This window comes from Vanellus vanellus, assembly GCF_965231255.1.
Source record: "Vanellus vanellus genome assembly, chromosome: 7".
NCBI classification, from domain to species: Eukaryota; Metazoa; Chordata; class Aves; order Charadriiformes; family Charadriidae; genus Vanellus; species Vanellus vanellus.
The window spans coordinates 3,844,196-3,858,500 of record NC_138912.1 but is presented as its reverse complement, the minus strand read 5'-3'; the positions used below and the strand labels follow the sequence as shown (position 1 = coordinate 3,858,500).

General features: G+C 41.4%; 1 protein-coding gene across 2 annotated transcripts in view; it reads right to left on the bottom strand.

The window, feature by feature from the left end:
• ADAM12 (ADAM metallopeptidase domain 12) overlaps positions 1-14,305 on the bottom strand; it is a gene marked incomplete at both ends in the record, with an annotated part of 190,480 nt that overhangs the window by 57,957 nt on the left and 118,218 nt on the right. The window contains 4 exons of one of the 2 annotated variants that reach the window (XM_082486654.1): positions 346-515; positions 2,170-2,241; positions 3,482-3,547; positions 7,899-8,082. In XM_082486654.1, coding sequence (XP_082342780.1) covers positions 346-515; positions 2,170-2,241; positions 3,482-3,547; positions 7,899-8,082 — 492 coding nt within the window. The remainder of the gene's footprint in view (positions 1-345; positions 516-2,169; positions 2,242-3,481; positions 3,548-7,898; positions 8,083-14,305) is intronic. The other variant, XM_082486655.1, reaches the window with a different exon arrangement.

Below are 14,305 nucleotides of genomic sequence, written 5' to 3'. Positions count from 1 at the left end.
CAGGACTGCCTTTTTCTGTAACGATTTAGACTGAGTCCAGCTTATACCCCTTGTAAATTCACACCATAAGTATTTACCAGCTTATTACACGTCAACACTTCTACCTGAGTCGTATTCAGGAAAGGCCAACAAGGAACAGGGCTATTGCAGAGCTGTGGAAGGAAATTCATCTGAAGCATCTGCTGAAGGGCTCTGCAAAGCGCTTTTATGTTTGATGTTTGCAGAGGGGAAAAACAAACCCTCAGGAGCACAGATGTTCCTCCTAACAGCTTAGCAACTGGAGAAGAATTCAGCACGGCTATTCTCAAATCACTGAAATCCTGGCGGATGTAGTGTCAAGTCTACCTTATCAGCTGTGCATTGTCATGGGGTTTACGAGGTAGTAGTTTTAGCTTTCTCCAGTCCAGAAACTCATGGAGGCTGGTGAAAGGGTCTTGAGAAATGGAGCACTTATCCATGTCATTCCATACTTCCACTCCAACCAGGGCTACTCGAATATTTAGTGGCCTATAGAACTAATGAGAAAAAAAAATAATAATAGAAACACGTCTCTAAAACCCACTTGGATTAGAATATTTCAAAAGAAGCATAATGTGCATATGAACCTTTCTTGCAGAGGCTCAAAGGGTCTCTCCTCCAGGGAAAAACTGAACACCTGGTACAACTGACTCAGACAAAATTCCATGATTTAGAGAAAAGTTCTGACCCGACTAAATATCTGTAAGGCATTCAAAGACAATCAGAGATTTGCTACTTCCCTATGTCCCACCCAAGTTTGGTATCTTCCTTCAAGATGAAATGCTGCAACTACCTTCACACGTCCTTCACTTCTGACCACTGACGGTGCTGTACTACAGTTGTGGTTCAAAATAATAGCTGGAAATCAGCCAGAGTCGTCAAGTTTTGCTCCCAGCAGATCAACCCAAGTGATTTTCACACCGTAGGCTACACACGCTATTGCCACACTCGTAAATGCCACAGTTGCTACAAGAGGGGAGCCAGAGCAGCATTAGCAATGGAGCAGAGATAACTATTCTAATGTGAGCCTAATGTGAAGAAGGATTCAGGAACTGATCACGCCCCGATTTTGCTGGCAGTCTGAGAAAAGCGTATACTAGATCTTTGCCTTGTTTATATGCATTACAGTCATTTGGATAACATTGCATTTGCTGAGCATAAATTAAGCACGAAACATAAATATATTATACCGTGCAAAATTAATTTTGAGCAGGTAACATATAAATACGTATCCTCCAGTAATAAGTCAGCAAGACAATTATGGAAGAGGTGGAGGTGTCTCCAGCAGCTTGTTTTTAATCAAGAACGCTTCTCCTTGAGTTATTGCCCTTGAAGTATCACTTGATAAGTTCTCAGCTAAATTAAGACTCCCTCAGTTATAATTTCGCTACTGGACTCCTAATTTTTTCTGGTCATATAGCACAACAAAAATAAACTTTAATTTGTTCAAAAACACTGTAGAGGACTCTTAGCATTTGTTTATTGTCAAGAAATTACATCAAATACAAAAAAAGCAGTGAATGTCTCTTTCTTACTGCTCTCACTCAGCCATCAACTCCTCGTTCCTTAAGCACTGCATAGTTTTAATTCTGGGCTAGATAGGTTATTGACCGCGTCTTCACAGGCCCTTTGTTGGCCCTATAATTGGACCATCCCTTGCTGCTCAAAGGACTTTGTTCTCTAAATTCCTCCTCAAAATAAGCCTTTTTCAATGGGCTCTTCCATATGTAATGATCTCCACTCTCTTCCCAGGTTAATAAAATCCTAGGGCTAAATGGTGCACCTCCTTGGGAACAGTGCTTCCACAGATATACACATCCCATATGGTTCAGCCGTTACTGAGCACTGTTTAAAGCAGAGTAGAGCTACAGCGCTGTATGTTGAAGGGCTCACAAAAGGTTTAAGTTTACTTTTTGGGTTTCACTGGTTGGAGAGAAGCATTGCTCTGAAATACTGGAGTATTAGGAAAGCAGCAGGGTTAGCTCTTTGAAACGGTGGGTGGATAAGGAGATGTGGCAAAGGCTGTGAAAACTGCCGATCTGAGCATGGCGGCTTCTTAATTTACCAGTAGAAGAAACACAGATTTCACAGCAACATCTTTCAGAAAGTGTAGTAAGTTTGGAAAAAGTGCAATAACACTCATGTTCTTACCTTATCAACGTAGTTTGCAATTTCTATCAGCCGCTGCTTAATTTTTTCCACATCCTTGCCTTGTCTCTGAAACTTGGAATGTAAAGGATCAGTGTAGTAGCGGCACAAATGTCATAGCATTTCCCCCCAGCAGCCACCTTACTCTGCCAGCATTGTGGGTGATGTTTGGGGATTCCACAGTGCAACCAAACCATCAGCAGACTCCTCTTGGCTTCATGGGACCACGCTCTGCCTCCAAATAGGCACAGGCTATGGGACAGGATTTTGGTTTTCCCCAAAAGATTTAAAAATCCCTAAGTTTTACATAGGGATCTTTCTGGGACTGATTTGTGAAAAAGAAAAGGTTCTTCTGTCAGCTGTTCCAGCTCTTACAGCAGAGTGAATGTAATTCCCTAACTAGGAGTGTTCAAGGAGACTAAAAATGTAAATAGCAAACAATTCAAACCAAGATTTAGATCTTTGATTGCCATTCATCCCACTGGAACATTTCTACAGTCAGTCCTGGTTACTCGCTTTGAAGCTCTCTTTGCAAACCGTCAGGAAGGCAGTTGTGCTTCACACAATGTGATGGTGAAGTACCACTTCAAAAGAAAATGCAGGATCCTATAGTGTCTTCCAAACAGTGATGGTCCCACCAAGGACAGAGTTAAAGGCAGTGAAGACTTAACTAGCTCAAGGAGATCATAGAACGGTTTGGGTTGGAAAGGACCTTGAAGGTCATCTTAGTTCCACTCTCCCTGCCCTGGGCAGGGCCACCTCCCCCCAGCCCAGGGTGCTCCCAGCCCCGTCCAACCTGGCCTTGAGCACCTCCAGGGATGGGGCAGCCACAGCTTCTCGGGGCACCCTGCGCCAGGGGCTCACCGCCCGCACAGGGAAGAATTCCTTCCTAATATCTTATCTAACTCTCCCCCCTTTCAGTTTAAAACTGTTCCCCCCTCATCTTATTGCTAAACCTCCTGATCAGGAGTCCCTGCCCAGCTCTCCTGGAGCCCCTTTAGGCACTGGAAGGGGCTGTAGGATCCTGCGCAGTGAATTCGTATTTGTCCCTTCTTGAATTACTGCCAGATATCACAATTATTTGATTGGCAAATTCCTTATGAAGTATTGCAAGAAACTTTTACAATCGACTGTCAGTGTTGCTCTATCTTAATAGCGCCTTCCACTGTTTAGCCCTAATTTGGGATGAAGCTTTAATTTTGACAACCCCCGTGTTACTATCCGAAGCTGATTACTCACAATATCCTGGAAGCTGAACTGAGCTACCTGTTTCCCACCCGTGCTTCCCGTAGCTTTTTACTTTGAAGTTTCTTACCTCACGATTATCTGCCACAATAACAAGCTCCACATACTTCGTCGTCTTCAGAGTCTCCCTCTTGTACTGCAAAAAAAGATGCAAATAGACTTTTGTTTTTGCAATAAGCGACCCTTGGAATCAGCTCTCCTTCAGTCCAACAAAGCGCTTGCGAGAGGAGATACGCAACAACTCAGATTTCCAAAGATTTCACTACATACAAGTTTTTATTGCGTTCCTTCTCCTTATGGAAGTTTTTCTTTTATCTACCACAGCAGAACTAGTCTATGTGGTACTTACAAAAAAAACAACCCCACACCAGGATTTGATCACAGCAAGCAGGAAAGTGGTGCAAAGTGTCTCTCACCCTTTCAGCTTTCTGCAGTTGAAATGTTTGAGTTATCTTTCCTCGCAGGAGAATATCATCTCTAGCAGAAAGACCTTTGCTGTTTCCAAGGCACATTTAAAGAAATGATGAGATGACTTTTAGCAAACACTTCACACAATAGACAAACTGGCTACTAAGAAAAATGAGAGATAAAGGGATATTGAGTGAAGCAGGGAAGAGATCAAATGGTCAACTGATAAATTATTTAGGAAGAAAAACCCAAGAACAAAAACTGCAGAAAAAAAAACAGAATGAACTGTCATTGTCTGGGGAAGCAAACTAATAACCTAAAACCGGAAGGCATATATTTAATTTTGTATCTGTATATTCACATAAAACAGCTGGACATGCTAACTGCAGTTCTAAATGCAGGTCTTAAAAGAATCATAATATTTAGCTGCAAAAAGATCACTGAAGAAAATGAAATTATTTCGTAATAGAACTACTGATAGCACAGCTCCTCTGCTACCCTAAATTTAAGTGACCTATTAATGCCTGTAAAAGTTCTGTGATTTACAGCAGCTGAGCATCTACTCTATCATTCCTCCCTTGTTAGGGAAAAGAGGTCTCAGCAGTATATCTGATCTTCGTGCCAGAACTGAAAGAGCTTGAGCAGATGTATGACCTACTAATGACCACGATGTCTTGAACTAACTAATGCTCTATAACCTAAAACATGACTAAAGCTTTCCAAAGCAAACTGTTCCAAGGCAAACTGTGTGATCCCCTAAGCTAAGTCAAGTGCTGGACATCACCTTCCAGCCAAATTTCACAAAGTTTTCTTCACATTATCGAAGTGTTCCTCTTTGTTACCTTCAGACTAATGATTTTGAATGTTGTAGAAGAAGCTTTGTCTTTAGAGGAGAATGACAGATGTAACTTTTAGTAACTCTGACTTTCAAACTTGTGTTTAATAGTGTTGCACAGCCTTCAAACTGCAGCAACTGGAAAAGAGTTAAGTTCCATTTGGACAGTATTTATGAGCTGAGAAAACAGTAAAAACTATCATTAATGAACGAAACAATGATATGAACACTTCACAGGATTGCACTTATTGGGGGGTCTGGCAAATGAGCTCAGGTAGGTATTCTGACAACTTCTCCTGGTATTGGGGTTCTCTGTCACCTTCTTGTGCAACTGTCGCCACCACGGGGACACGGCACGTGCACAGATTTGGTGGACATGCCCACACCTCATCTGCCACACAGGTCTTCAGCAGCGCCTGGTGACATGCTGGCTGGGAACCGGGACACCAAGGAGTCAGCACGTCCCCTCCTGCTGCTCCTGGAACAGCAGCAGATGCAACACAAAGGGCCTGCCACGTCTCAGTAGACTTCAGCTGAATCTACCATGCTCTGGCAGAGCTTGATTTACCTCCCTGCAAAATATATCAACGGGTGAGGTGCCAGGTAAGGCAAATGACTGTGTGGGTTTTGTTTGTGACAGAATCGATCTCTCAGCCGCTGACAGCCTAACACAAACCTGAAATCTATTATGTGGTCCTGATCAGGGATGTACGGTCAAGGTGCCTCTAGTCTTCTTCCAAATAAAGAGTAAAAGATGAGACAGGAAAATCCAGGTACAAAGATATAAGAAGAGCACTGTTACATCAGTCAGTTTAAACCATTCACTTTTTACCAAGAGTAAAACTGGACTGGAGGGAGTTAGCCCGAGAGAAATTGGCTAGCAGGGTGTAATCGTGTAAGCCTCTGGTGACTGACTTGCATAACGAACCCATTCCCGTCATTTGCCCAAAAGCTATGTGCGTTCCCTGGATACAATATTTATTTATAAAATGTACCTAATTATGACTTCTTTCAGCTTGCTTTCTGCAGCCAACTGCATCAATGCACAATCCATTGCCTGAGTTAATCCTTCAGAATTAAAATGAAGAGTCAATAATACAGCCATGATACATAGACATGCCGGGAGATAATACGCTTTGTTCTGCTGACCACTGCCTTTTGCCCCTGCTTCTACCACGTCTGATCCTGTCACAAAACTGCTGTCTCATGTCGCTGTAGCCCTTCCTCATGCCATTGCCATGGCTGGGATTCACGCTGCAATTTGCAGCCTCTCTTTTTCTCCGTGATGCGATTGCCCCGAAGGGCTCACCTGCCTCATCTGTCCTCCCCCAGCACCGCCAAAACGGCTATTTTGCGTGGCGACAGAGAAAAAGCCATACTGTAGGGGCTGTCTTACACATCAGGCTTGCTTTATGTAGGATCCCATCTCAATGGAGCTCAACTGGAAAACACGCTCCTTGATGCAATTTGAGGGTCCGCTGGGTTATGAAATGATCCAGTATATACAGAGACCCAGCTCCAGCGGAGCAAACCATGTCTGCACACATCTGCTACGTTATCTGACTCGCTCTGTTAAATCTCGTGTTTGGATCTGGGAAGCTGAGTCTACTCTTTGTCCCATCATTTATCTGTATTTAAATCCAACACAAAGGCTAGTCTAACTTTGTGATATATTGATCTCACATTTCTGCTCTGCTCAACAAGCATTAAATGAAGGGTCAGGGGAAAAAAAAAAAAACCAAACAAAAACTCCCCCCAAACCTGTCAAGAAACCAACAATTTTCATCGTGCCCTAAACCTGAGACTAGATTTCTGCTTACTTCTGTCACCCAGAGTAATTTGGAGAGGCCTTATGTCTCCGTACTTTGCAGGTCATCTTTACTCAGTATGTCCTGACAATCTACTTAGCTGATGACAACATTAAAATGTGAAAACTCAGTCCACACGTTACATTTGACAGCTTTCAAAATTCATACATTAGAAGCGTATCCAACACGCTCATTTTAAATATTGTACCTACCCATATGATGTGACTGTTGACAGGTTTTATAATTATGTCCACTCTGAACCACAGCAAAAATATTTTTCAGATATTTAAGGTGAATTCTGACATGTAGTTGAAGCCATCAACAGAATGTGAGAACCAATACGGTAATAGTAAAATTGCTTTGATTGTATCAGCTAGTTGTGGGCACACACTTTATTTCCATTTCCCAGTGTTGCATTGATTATTTCAGTGAAATTCAGTCAAAAGCCATGAAGATTTTGGGGCAACCTTAATAAAGTTGTTCAAAGCACTTTTCCAATGCTTTCAACCTACATGTGTTTTCAGAAATAAGCTTAGCCCAGAAAATGGTGTATGAAAAGGCTAATGCATTAGAAGTAATATTTAATATTCCTAAAATGTAAAATAATTTAATTCCACTGCATAAATAATATCTAGGAATACCATTTAGGTTGCTTTCCTTAAGAATAACCTTGATGCAAAGGGTTAGTAGTACATGTAAGTATAAATCCCAATATGGGACATTTATTAAATGCTGAGGGCGGATTTGTATCATTGTACAGTTTCTGAATACCTAAACCAGTCTTTTCTACAACCCCCATCCAATACACAGATGAACTTATTACAGTATTTCCTCTTCCTGATTTTTAGCTCATTCAATTTTCTATAGTTTCCATTAGCTAGATGCATTTCACATTAAGTGCATTTCTTCCTACGCAGAAACAATTACAATGATACATCTGTAAAATAATATGGTGAGAATTTGTTTTGTCTGCAAAAGACCCTTTCCTACTAGAATGTAAAGGTTCAAACCCTAATATTAGCAAAGCATCACAGCTATCAGGTTCTCTTCCATCTTGGGTGGGCAAGAACATTTCCAGACATTGCTCAGTGCTCTTAGGGGGTCTTAAATTCTTGTTATAATCATACATGAACCAAAATATATTACCATAAAATGAAACCATAAACTTTTCTGTGCCGTCTCATTACCAAAAAGAAAGTAAAAAGCAAGTTATGCGTGCAGGATCAAGAAAAAGTAATAAAGCTTTAGCAAATTGTGTAAGCATATGCTTAATTTTAAGCATGCGCTTAGTAACATGATGTCAACAGAAATCAGAAGGTTGAATGTTTTGCTCCGCAGGGACTCTGTAATAAAGAGTTCTGCTGGGCAGTAATATGGAAATGCTACCAGAGACGCAGTCAGCAAACCAGAAACCTAATAACGCATCGTTCACCTACCCTGCCAGCTTGAGAATGGCGTGATGTGTCATTGGCATCAGCCCTCATGGTGGAGATGTCCAGCTGGTGGCCACAAGATCCTGGGGCTATTTTCAAATTCTCTGCTCGGTAGATCTTGTGTTCACTCGTAGCACCTTCTAATGGCTCCAGAATGTAGCTTTTGTTTTCAAATACAATAATTCCCCTGTTACAGAAGAGAGCGGAGTGAGATGTATGGTTTTCAAGAGCTAATGCACGTTTGTATACAACAAAGTTACAACAGGTCTTAATAATGATGGCATATGAGAAAGCAAAACGCTGATTTACAACGTAATGGTTGGGTAGAACAGGAAACATAAAAGCTGTATATTTGTCATTGCAGCGCACTGTACTTTAAAAGAAGCAATGGCTCAAAGAAAATTTTCCTCTTCTGAAGTGCTGTACTGTAGAGCAAAATTACATTTGTTTTTCATGTGTTTTCCATTCTCCCAGTGATGCATTGCCATCGCTGAGTGGAGTCATGATGTGTGTGCTTCTGAGGACCCATGGCAAACAGTAATGAACAAAAAAGAGTGGTGAAATGCTTTTGTAAGAAAAGGTATGGAGTGAAAGTATTCATTATAAAATGCAGTGGGCATTATACGTTATAAACCAAATGCTGATGCAAGCATCAATTCTGCCGGATGAAAGATGTGCTGCAGCATCAAAATGGATTATTAAATATTGCACAGTGGGGCAGCAGAATCAGTCTTGGGTATATTAACCAGTGGAATCCCGTTTAACACATTTTACTACCCACAATAATAATTTTTACAGCAATACCACCTACTCTCTGAGGATCTCAAAGATTTTCCACCAACGAAAGCACTCTTGTTGCATTACTCTCAGCTACAGCATACAAAGAGGAAAGAGGGGTTTAGGAAGAGAAAGAACACCTGGCTCCAAGAATATGTGGAAGAACATAGGACACGTAGTCCATTCTGGGCTTCGTGTGCTGCCTCCTAACCAATAACTGCTCTCCCTGTATACTCCAGACAAGTCACCAAATAAAAGCCGTGCTTGAGTTACGTGCTGGGTCCTGCCCAATTATTCTGAGCTGCTCCAGTAAACCAAAGTTGACAAAAGGTTGAATATCTTTCCAGTTCCTCCTGCTGAGGAAGCTGCTGGCGTAAGGCAGCTCTTTCGGCTCAGCAGAGATACATAGGCAGCGAGGTATGGGTGCCCATGGTTTGCACCTGCTGGAACAGAATTTCTGGTACTCTATGGCACAAAGTAGGATGATCTCCAACAATACCGCTGGAATTAGTAATCATAACTGCAACTGGAGGACCACAGAGCAAGAAGACTGCTCTGTGGTACATCAGGACTGGCGCAGCTTAAGAAGGCATGAAGTAGGTTTACAGACGGGGCTCAGGTCGCAATTACTGTAAGAGAAAGGAATTTAATATTCAGCGCCTAATTTACAAGTGTCTAACTTGCAACCTGAGCACTTACTGCCAACCCCCGGGTAATTCCTGCCTCGAGCTGGACATCAGGTTTTGTTAGGTAACTGTGAGCAAAGAAAGGCACCCTTTAAAACCCACTTCTCTTTTCTAAACTAGGGATAAGCATTTTCTTATGGGGTCTTGTAAGCTTTCATCAATTAGACACTACACTGAACGGTGCACTGCATTACTAATTTCTTCCCTGTCTTTAAATTATGAAGGCATTAATCCCTAAGCAGTGGCAAAGGTTCAGCAGCAATAATTACGATCTACCTACCTGGAATTCCTATGCAACTTTTAATTGGCCAAGGCGTTCTTCGTCAATTCCTCCTCTAAACTGCTCTATACTGTCTATATATGCTCTTAAGCAGCAATAATTTTCATCCCCTGGTCTTATTTTATTAGTGTGTCTTTTTTGGTGTATAGGAAGTGCCTGCTGTTTTTATTTCTGTCTGTACTGCAACAAAGGTAATAACCATTGTGAGACTGATACGTGTCTCTCTACAATTATTCTGCAGGAAGCTAAAAAAAAGAAAAAAAGAAAAAAAGAAAAAAAAAAAAAGGAGAAAGAGGTAGGACCCAGAAGCAAGTTAATGACACTATAAAGACTGATTTAAAAATAAAAAGTGAAATTACTAGGAAGAAGCTGCCCTAGCTATTTCATTCTTAGCAAGATATGCTGAAGCAACTGGAAGCTTTTGCCTCCTAACCAGTTAACTGACATTTTCATTCCAAGCTGACTGCACAGTTTTGCTACAAAACATCATTAACATCAGTTCAGCCAAGCCAACAGATGACCATTTTACTGTCAACCAGAACAGCTAGAAGTTCATTAGAACAACAACAACAACAACAAAAGACTGGAACCCCATATGAAAAAGGCTGTGCAACAGCATTCGCAGAAGCGTCTCCAGTGAAAGGAACCTGCTCTATGGATCCGAACCCAGAATCAGGGTCTGACAATTCATTCGTAGCTTCCTTGGCAAATCAGGTGAGATATATTATTTACCCATCGCACAGGCATGCTGTGTATGATGGATCACGTTTGGAAAAGCAGGACTGATTTATCACAGCAGCCCTGGTAGCTACACCTAAGATCCCCTATAGCATGCGTGACCCATTAGAGACCTCCGAGCGGGTCACCCCAAGATCTGAGTAACCTTATACCCTAGAGTTCTAAATTATTTTCAGATCTGCCTTATTTCTTGAAGAATTTAGGAAACTAGGACAACATATTCCCTTTACTCCAATAATCAGCAACTCTGTAATCAGCCAGCACAATCACATAAGGATTGTTGTCTTTCCCTTGCGCAATTAATCATTTAATTTTGGAGGCAGTTGGAACAAACAATGGAGGCAGAAGCCCATTAGTCACTATTTGAAATGGGCCAGCCTGACCATCTCCCTTTGCTGACAACTCAGAAACAACATAAAACCATGAAGAGTTTTGTTTTTAATGTTAAACTTTATCCTGCTTAGAACAGTCACTTTAAAAATACAGACATAAATAATTTTATTTAATTACGTACATCAGAAAAGGAGAGATTTATTAGTATCCTTTTACTGGGTAAAGTGCTAACTCTCTCCTCTTCTTTTCTTTTTTTTTTTTTTTTTTTAAAAAAAAAAAAGAAAAGCCAGCCTCTTGGTGTCAAGAGTTCATAGTCAAAACATGCTACATCAATGCCAGGTTTCCAGTATACCCCTGGTATCCCCAGCTACTGTCTAAAATAACTAAATAACCATTTCTTTACCCCTCGTTTTCTTTAGCTGCAGAGGATACGGACGAATGACCAGAGTGATTAATTTTGTTTCCTACTGAGCACGCCAGAGCCAGGGCAGCCTATTCAACTTGCCGCTGAGACTCCCATCCCAAGTGACGGCATGAGCCTTTAAGAGCAGTTCCACCTTTGGGCATAAAGCAACCCCATAGTAAAAAAATCTGCAGACTCAGCATAAAGGAAAATATACTTTTCATTTAATGCACACTTATCCTTTGAGTGCCGCCTACAGGATATCAGCACTTGGCTTGTGACCATCTGTAATAAGATAATGAATATCAAATATGAATTACCTTGGCCAGCCTTCTGGTTTTGACTAATTTTCTTTTCCTACAATTGCGTTTTCCCCCCATTGGTCAGTGCCAAGCACAGCACCTTAAAAAATGTAACTAGTCAAAAGCTATAGTTTCTTTTTATGGTGTGGCAGGATTAGACGAACAGTACCTACCAGTCATTCAGTACTCAGAATTTGATGCAAATAAAATAAATCCATGCTTTCCCCTTCCACTTCTGTCAAGTGTTTCATAAAAGCCTCTGTCACTCCTACGCCATTTTTTGTCTTCCTCTTGAACGTGGCTCTTCACACTCCTGAAGAGTTCCCCAAAGACCAAGATGGTGCAACTTTTCCGTTTTTCAGGAGGAATTAATGTTACATAATATAATGTTTTCCAATGTGACAAATAGACAGTATATTAAACTACAGATCCCCAACCAAAAATGATACAGGGAACCCCAAAAGGATTTCAGCAGCTTTGTGAGTGCCCAAGCAGTGGCTATTCTTTAAGACCAACTTCTCCTGCTGAAATCTGTGGGATTTCTAACATTACCTCTACCAGGCAAAAGACTACCAGAATTCCCAAGCTTATAAATATTTGGGAAAAATGCAACATAAAGTATACATTTTTTGGTGTCCAGGTGTCTAATTCACGGCACCTGTGTTTTCCCCTGTCCCAAATCACGGTGATGCTGGGAAGTCAGAAAGATCTTGCGAATGAGCCGGGCAGGAAAGACACGAGACAATTCAACCCCTATCGGGCTCTCCTTTTCACCACTGCTAGCAGAGAGGGGGGGAAAAAAAATCTCTCTATCATACAGTGTGTGCAGACATCAGTTCACGGGCTCCAAGCCAACTGGAAGCAGCTTCAGTGTGGTCTTGAGCCTGAGCTAATATTTTACGTTACCTGTCAACAGGGTCTGAACCCTGCTCATGTCTGGTGGTCACCACCAAATAAACCACATCCACATGGCTGCTAATCAGCTCTAAACACAAACGACTCATTGGTATTCGCCTACTGTACGCCCTTATATGCCATATGGACACACAGGAGATGTGTATGTGAGATGGCCTATGACGGGACAACTCCCGCCACCTCAAAGAAAAAGAAATTGAAACATAAATTAAATAATTAAATTCTTAGTAATTTCTGTTTCACTTGCCAGGAATCTCTCAATTAGGGAAGTGTAGTTTGATGGAATAATTCCACTATTTAAATCGTTGATAAAGTAAAATGTGGTTTTTTTTCTCTTAAAAAGAAAAACCAAAACAAAACCTCATGCAAGGCCAGTCATATTTCATAAATCAACAGGCTTTAGGAAATCTCAAAATATAAATGGGATTTTTCTTTTCCAACTTGTCAGCAGAAGCAAAGGCCCTGCCAACATAAACCATCAATGCATACTTGTCTGAGAAATTGTGATGCTGAAGTAAAACTTGGCTATGACAGCATTATATGAAACTGTGATATATTATTCTGCTGCACTATACCGGGAAAGTTAAGTAAATCAATAAATCTGATACCCATGAATGCAATTAAACATTTGGTTTTAATGAAGCTCAAAGTTATACTCACTTCTAAACAATAATAATAAAAAGCTCTATTACCACTGGAAGAGGAATGTAGATGTTTTCAGTTTGTAAGAAATTAATTAGACCATAGAGGGCTGTCATGCTTACACCCCGCGTACTCACATTAAGTCTGTCTCTGCCCACAGACACAGCGAAAGGCTGCGCAGTACTCATGTGCCACCTAAAAACCTGCAGGACCTTCATTTCAGAATTAATGCTGCAGTTTCTAAAGGAAGGGTCTGATCTAAGCTTCTAAAGGGTCTGATCCTGCAACTGCGCCACCGATTTCAACGGGCGTTTTAGGTGAACGGGCAACCGAATTGGAGCCCTGTGGCCCTGGAGCGTTGCTCTCACGATGCTCGGGATGGAGGTACAGCGGTTCCTCGCTGCAGCGGTTCTCAACACGCATGATATCAGAAGGTGATCCGTAAAGCGATAGGGGATTTTTATTTACCCTTCGTATCAATTCTACATTCTCAGGACTTTGTATAACGAATTCCCAGGCGAGTAAGCAGGCAAACGAACAAAAGAGGAAGAAAAATGAAGTAGCGAAGGAACACTACTTTTAGCCTGTTTTAATAAGTTGCGGATGAATACTATTGGGATAAATGAACAAGATGATCTATCGACCGTTTTTCTAATGGGCTTGGTGATCCTTAGATATTTTCCAAACGATTTGGTCATTCTTTAACTTTACAGTACTGGGAAAGACAGAGAATGGGAGCCGGACTCAAGAAACAGAAGTACTCCTGTCTCCACCACCGCCCCTGGGCGGCCTTGGACAGGCAATTCACATCTCTCTGCATCTGCTCCCCACCTTTAAAACGGGGTAAATTTTAGCAACCACAAACAATAATTATCTGTTGATGAAGAGCATCACACAGGACCCAAGTAATACCTTTATCCTCCTATGCCGCACATCAGGATTCCATTAAAATAACAAGTCTGGCCCGAATCAACAAAGGGCAGCATCTCAAAGGAAGGTTAAAGCAGTAGCGTTATTGGTTTCACATACTGCAGTAGTGGTAGAGGTGTTCTCACGCAGGCACCTCATTAGTCAAATATGTTTTATTCCAGCCAATGCCTTTCATTAACCTGAAAATATATTCTACAGCACAGTGCCTAAAACGTAGTCATACCCAGCGAGGGCTGTAGCACGCACTTAATCCTTTCTCGGGGCGAGACAGATGTGCCCAGTGTGAATGCATATTGCTCTGCAACTTTGATGCCTGGAATTTAAGCAGGGAGTTACTTGAATCGAAAGCGATAATGCAATTTCATGTCCAGCATTTGGGTTGCAAGAAACAGTAATTGTGTTAT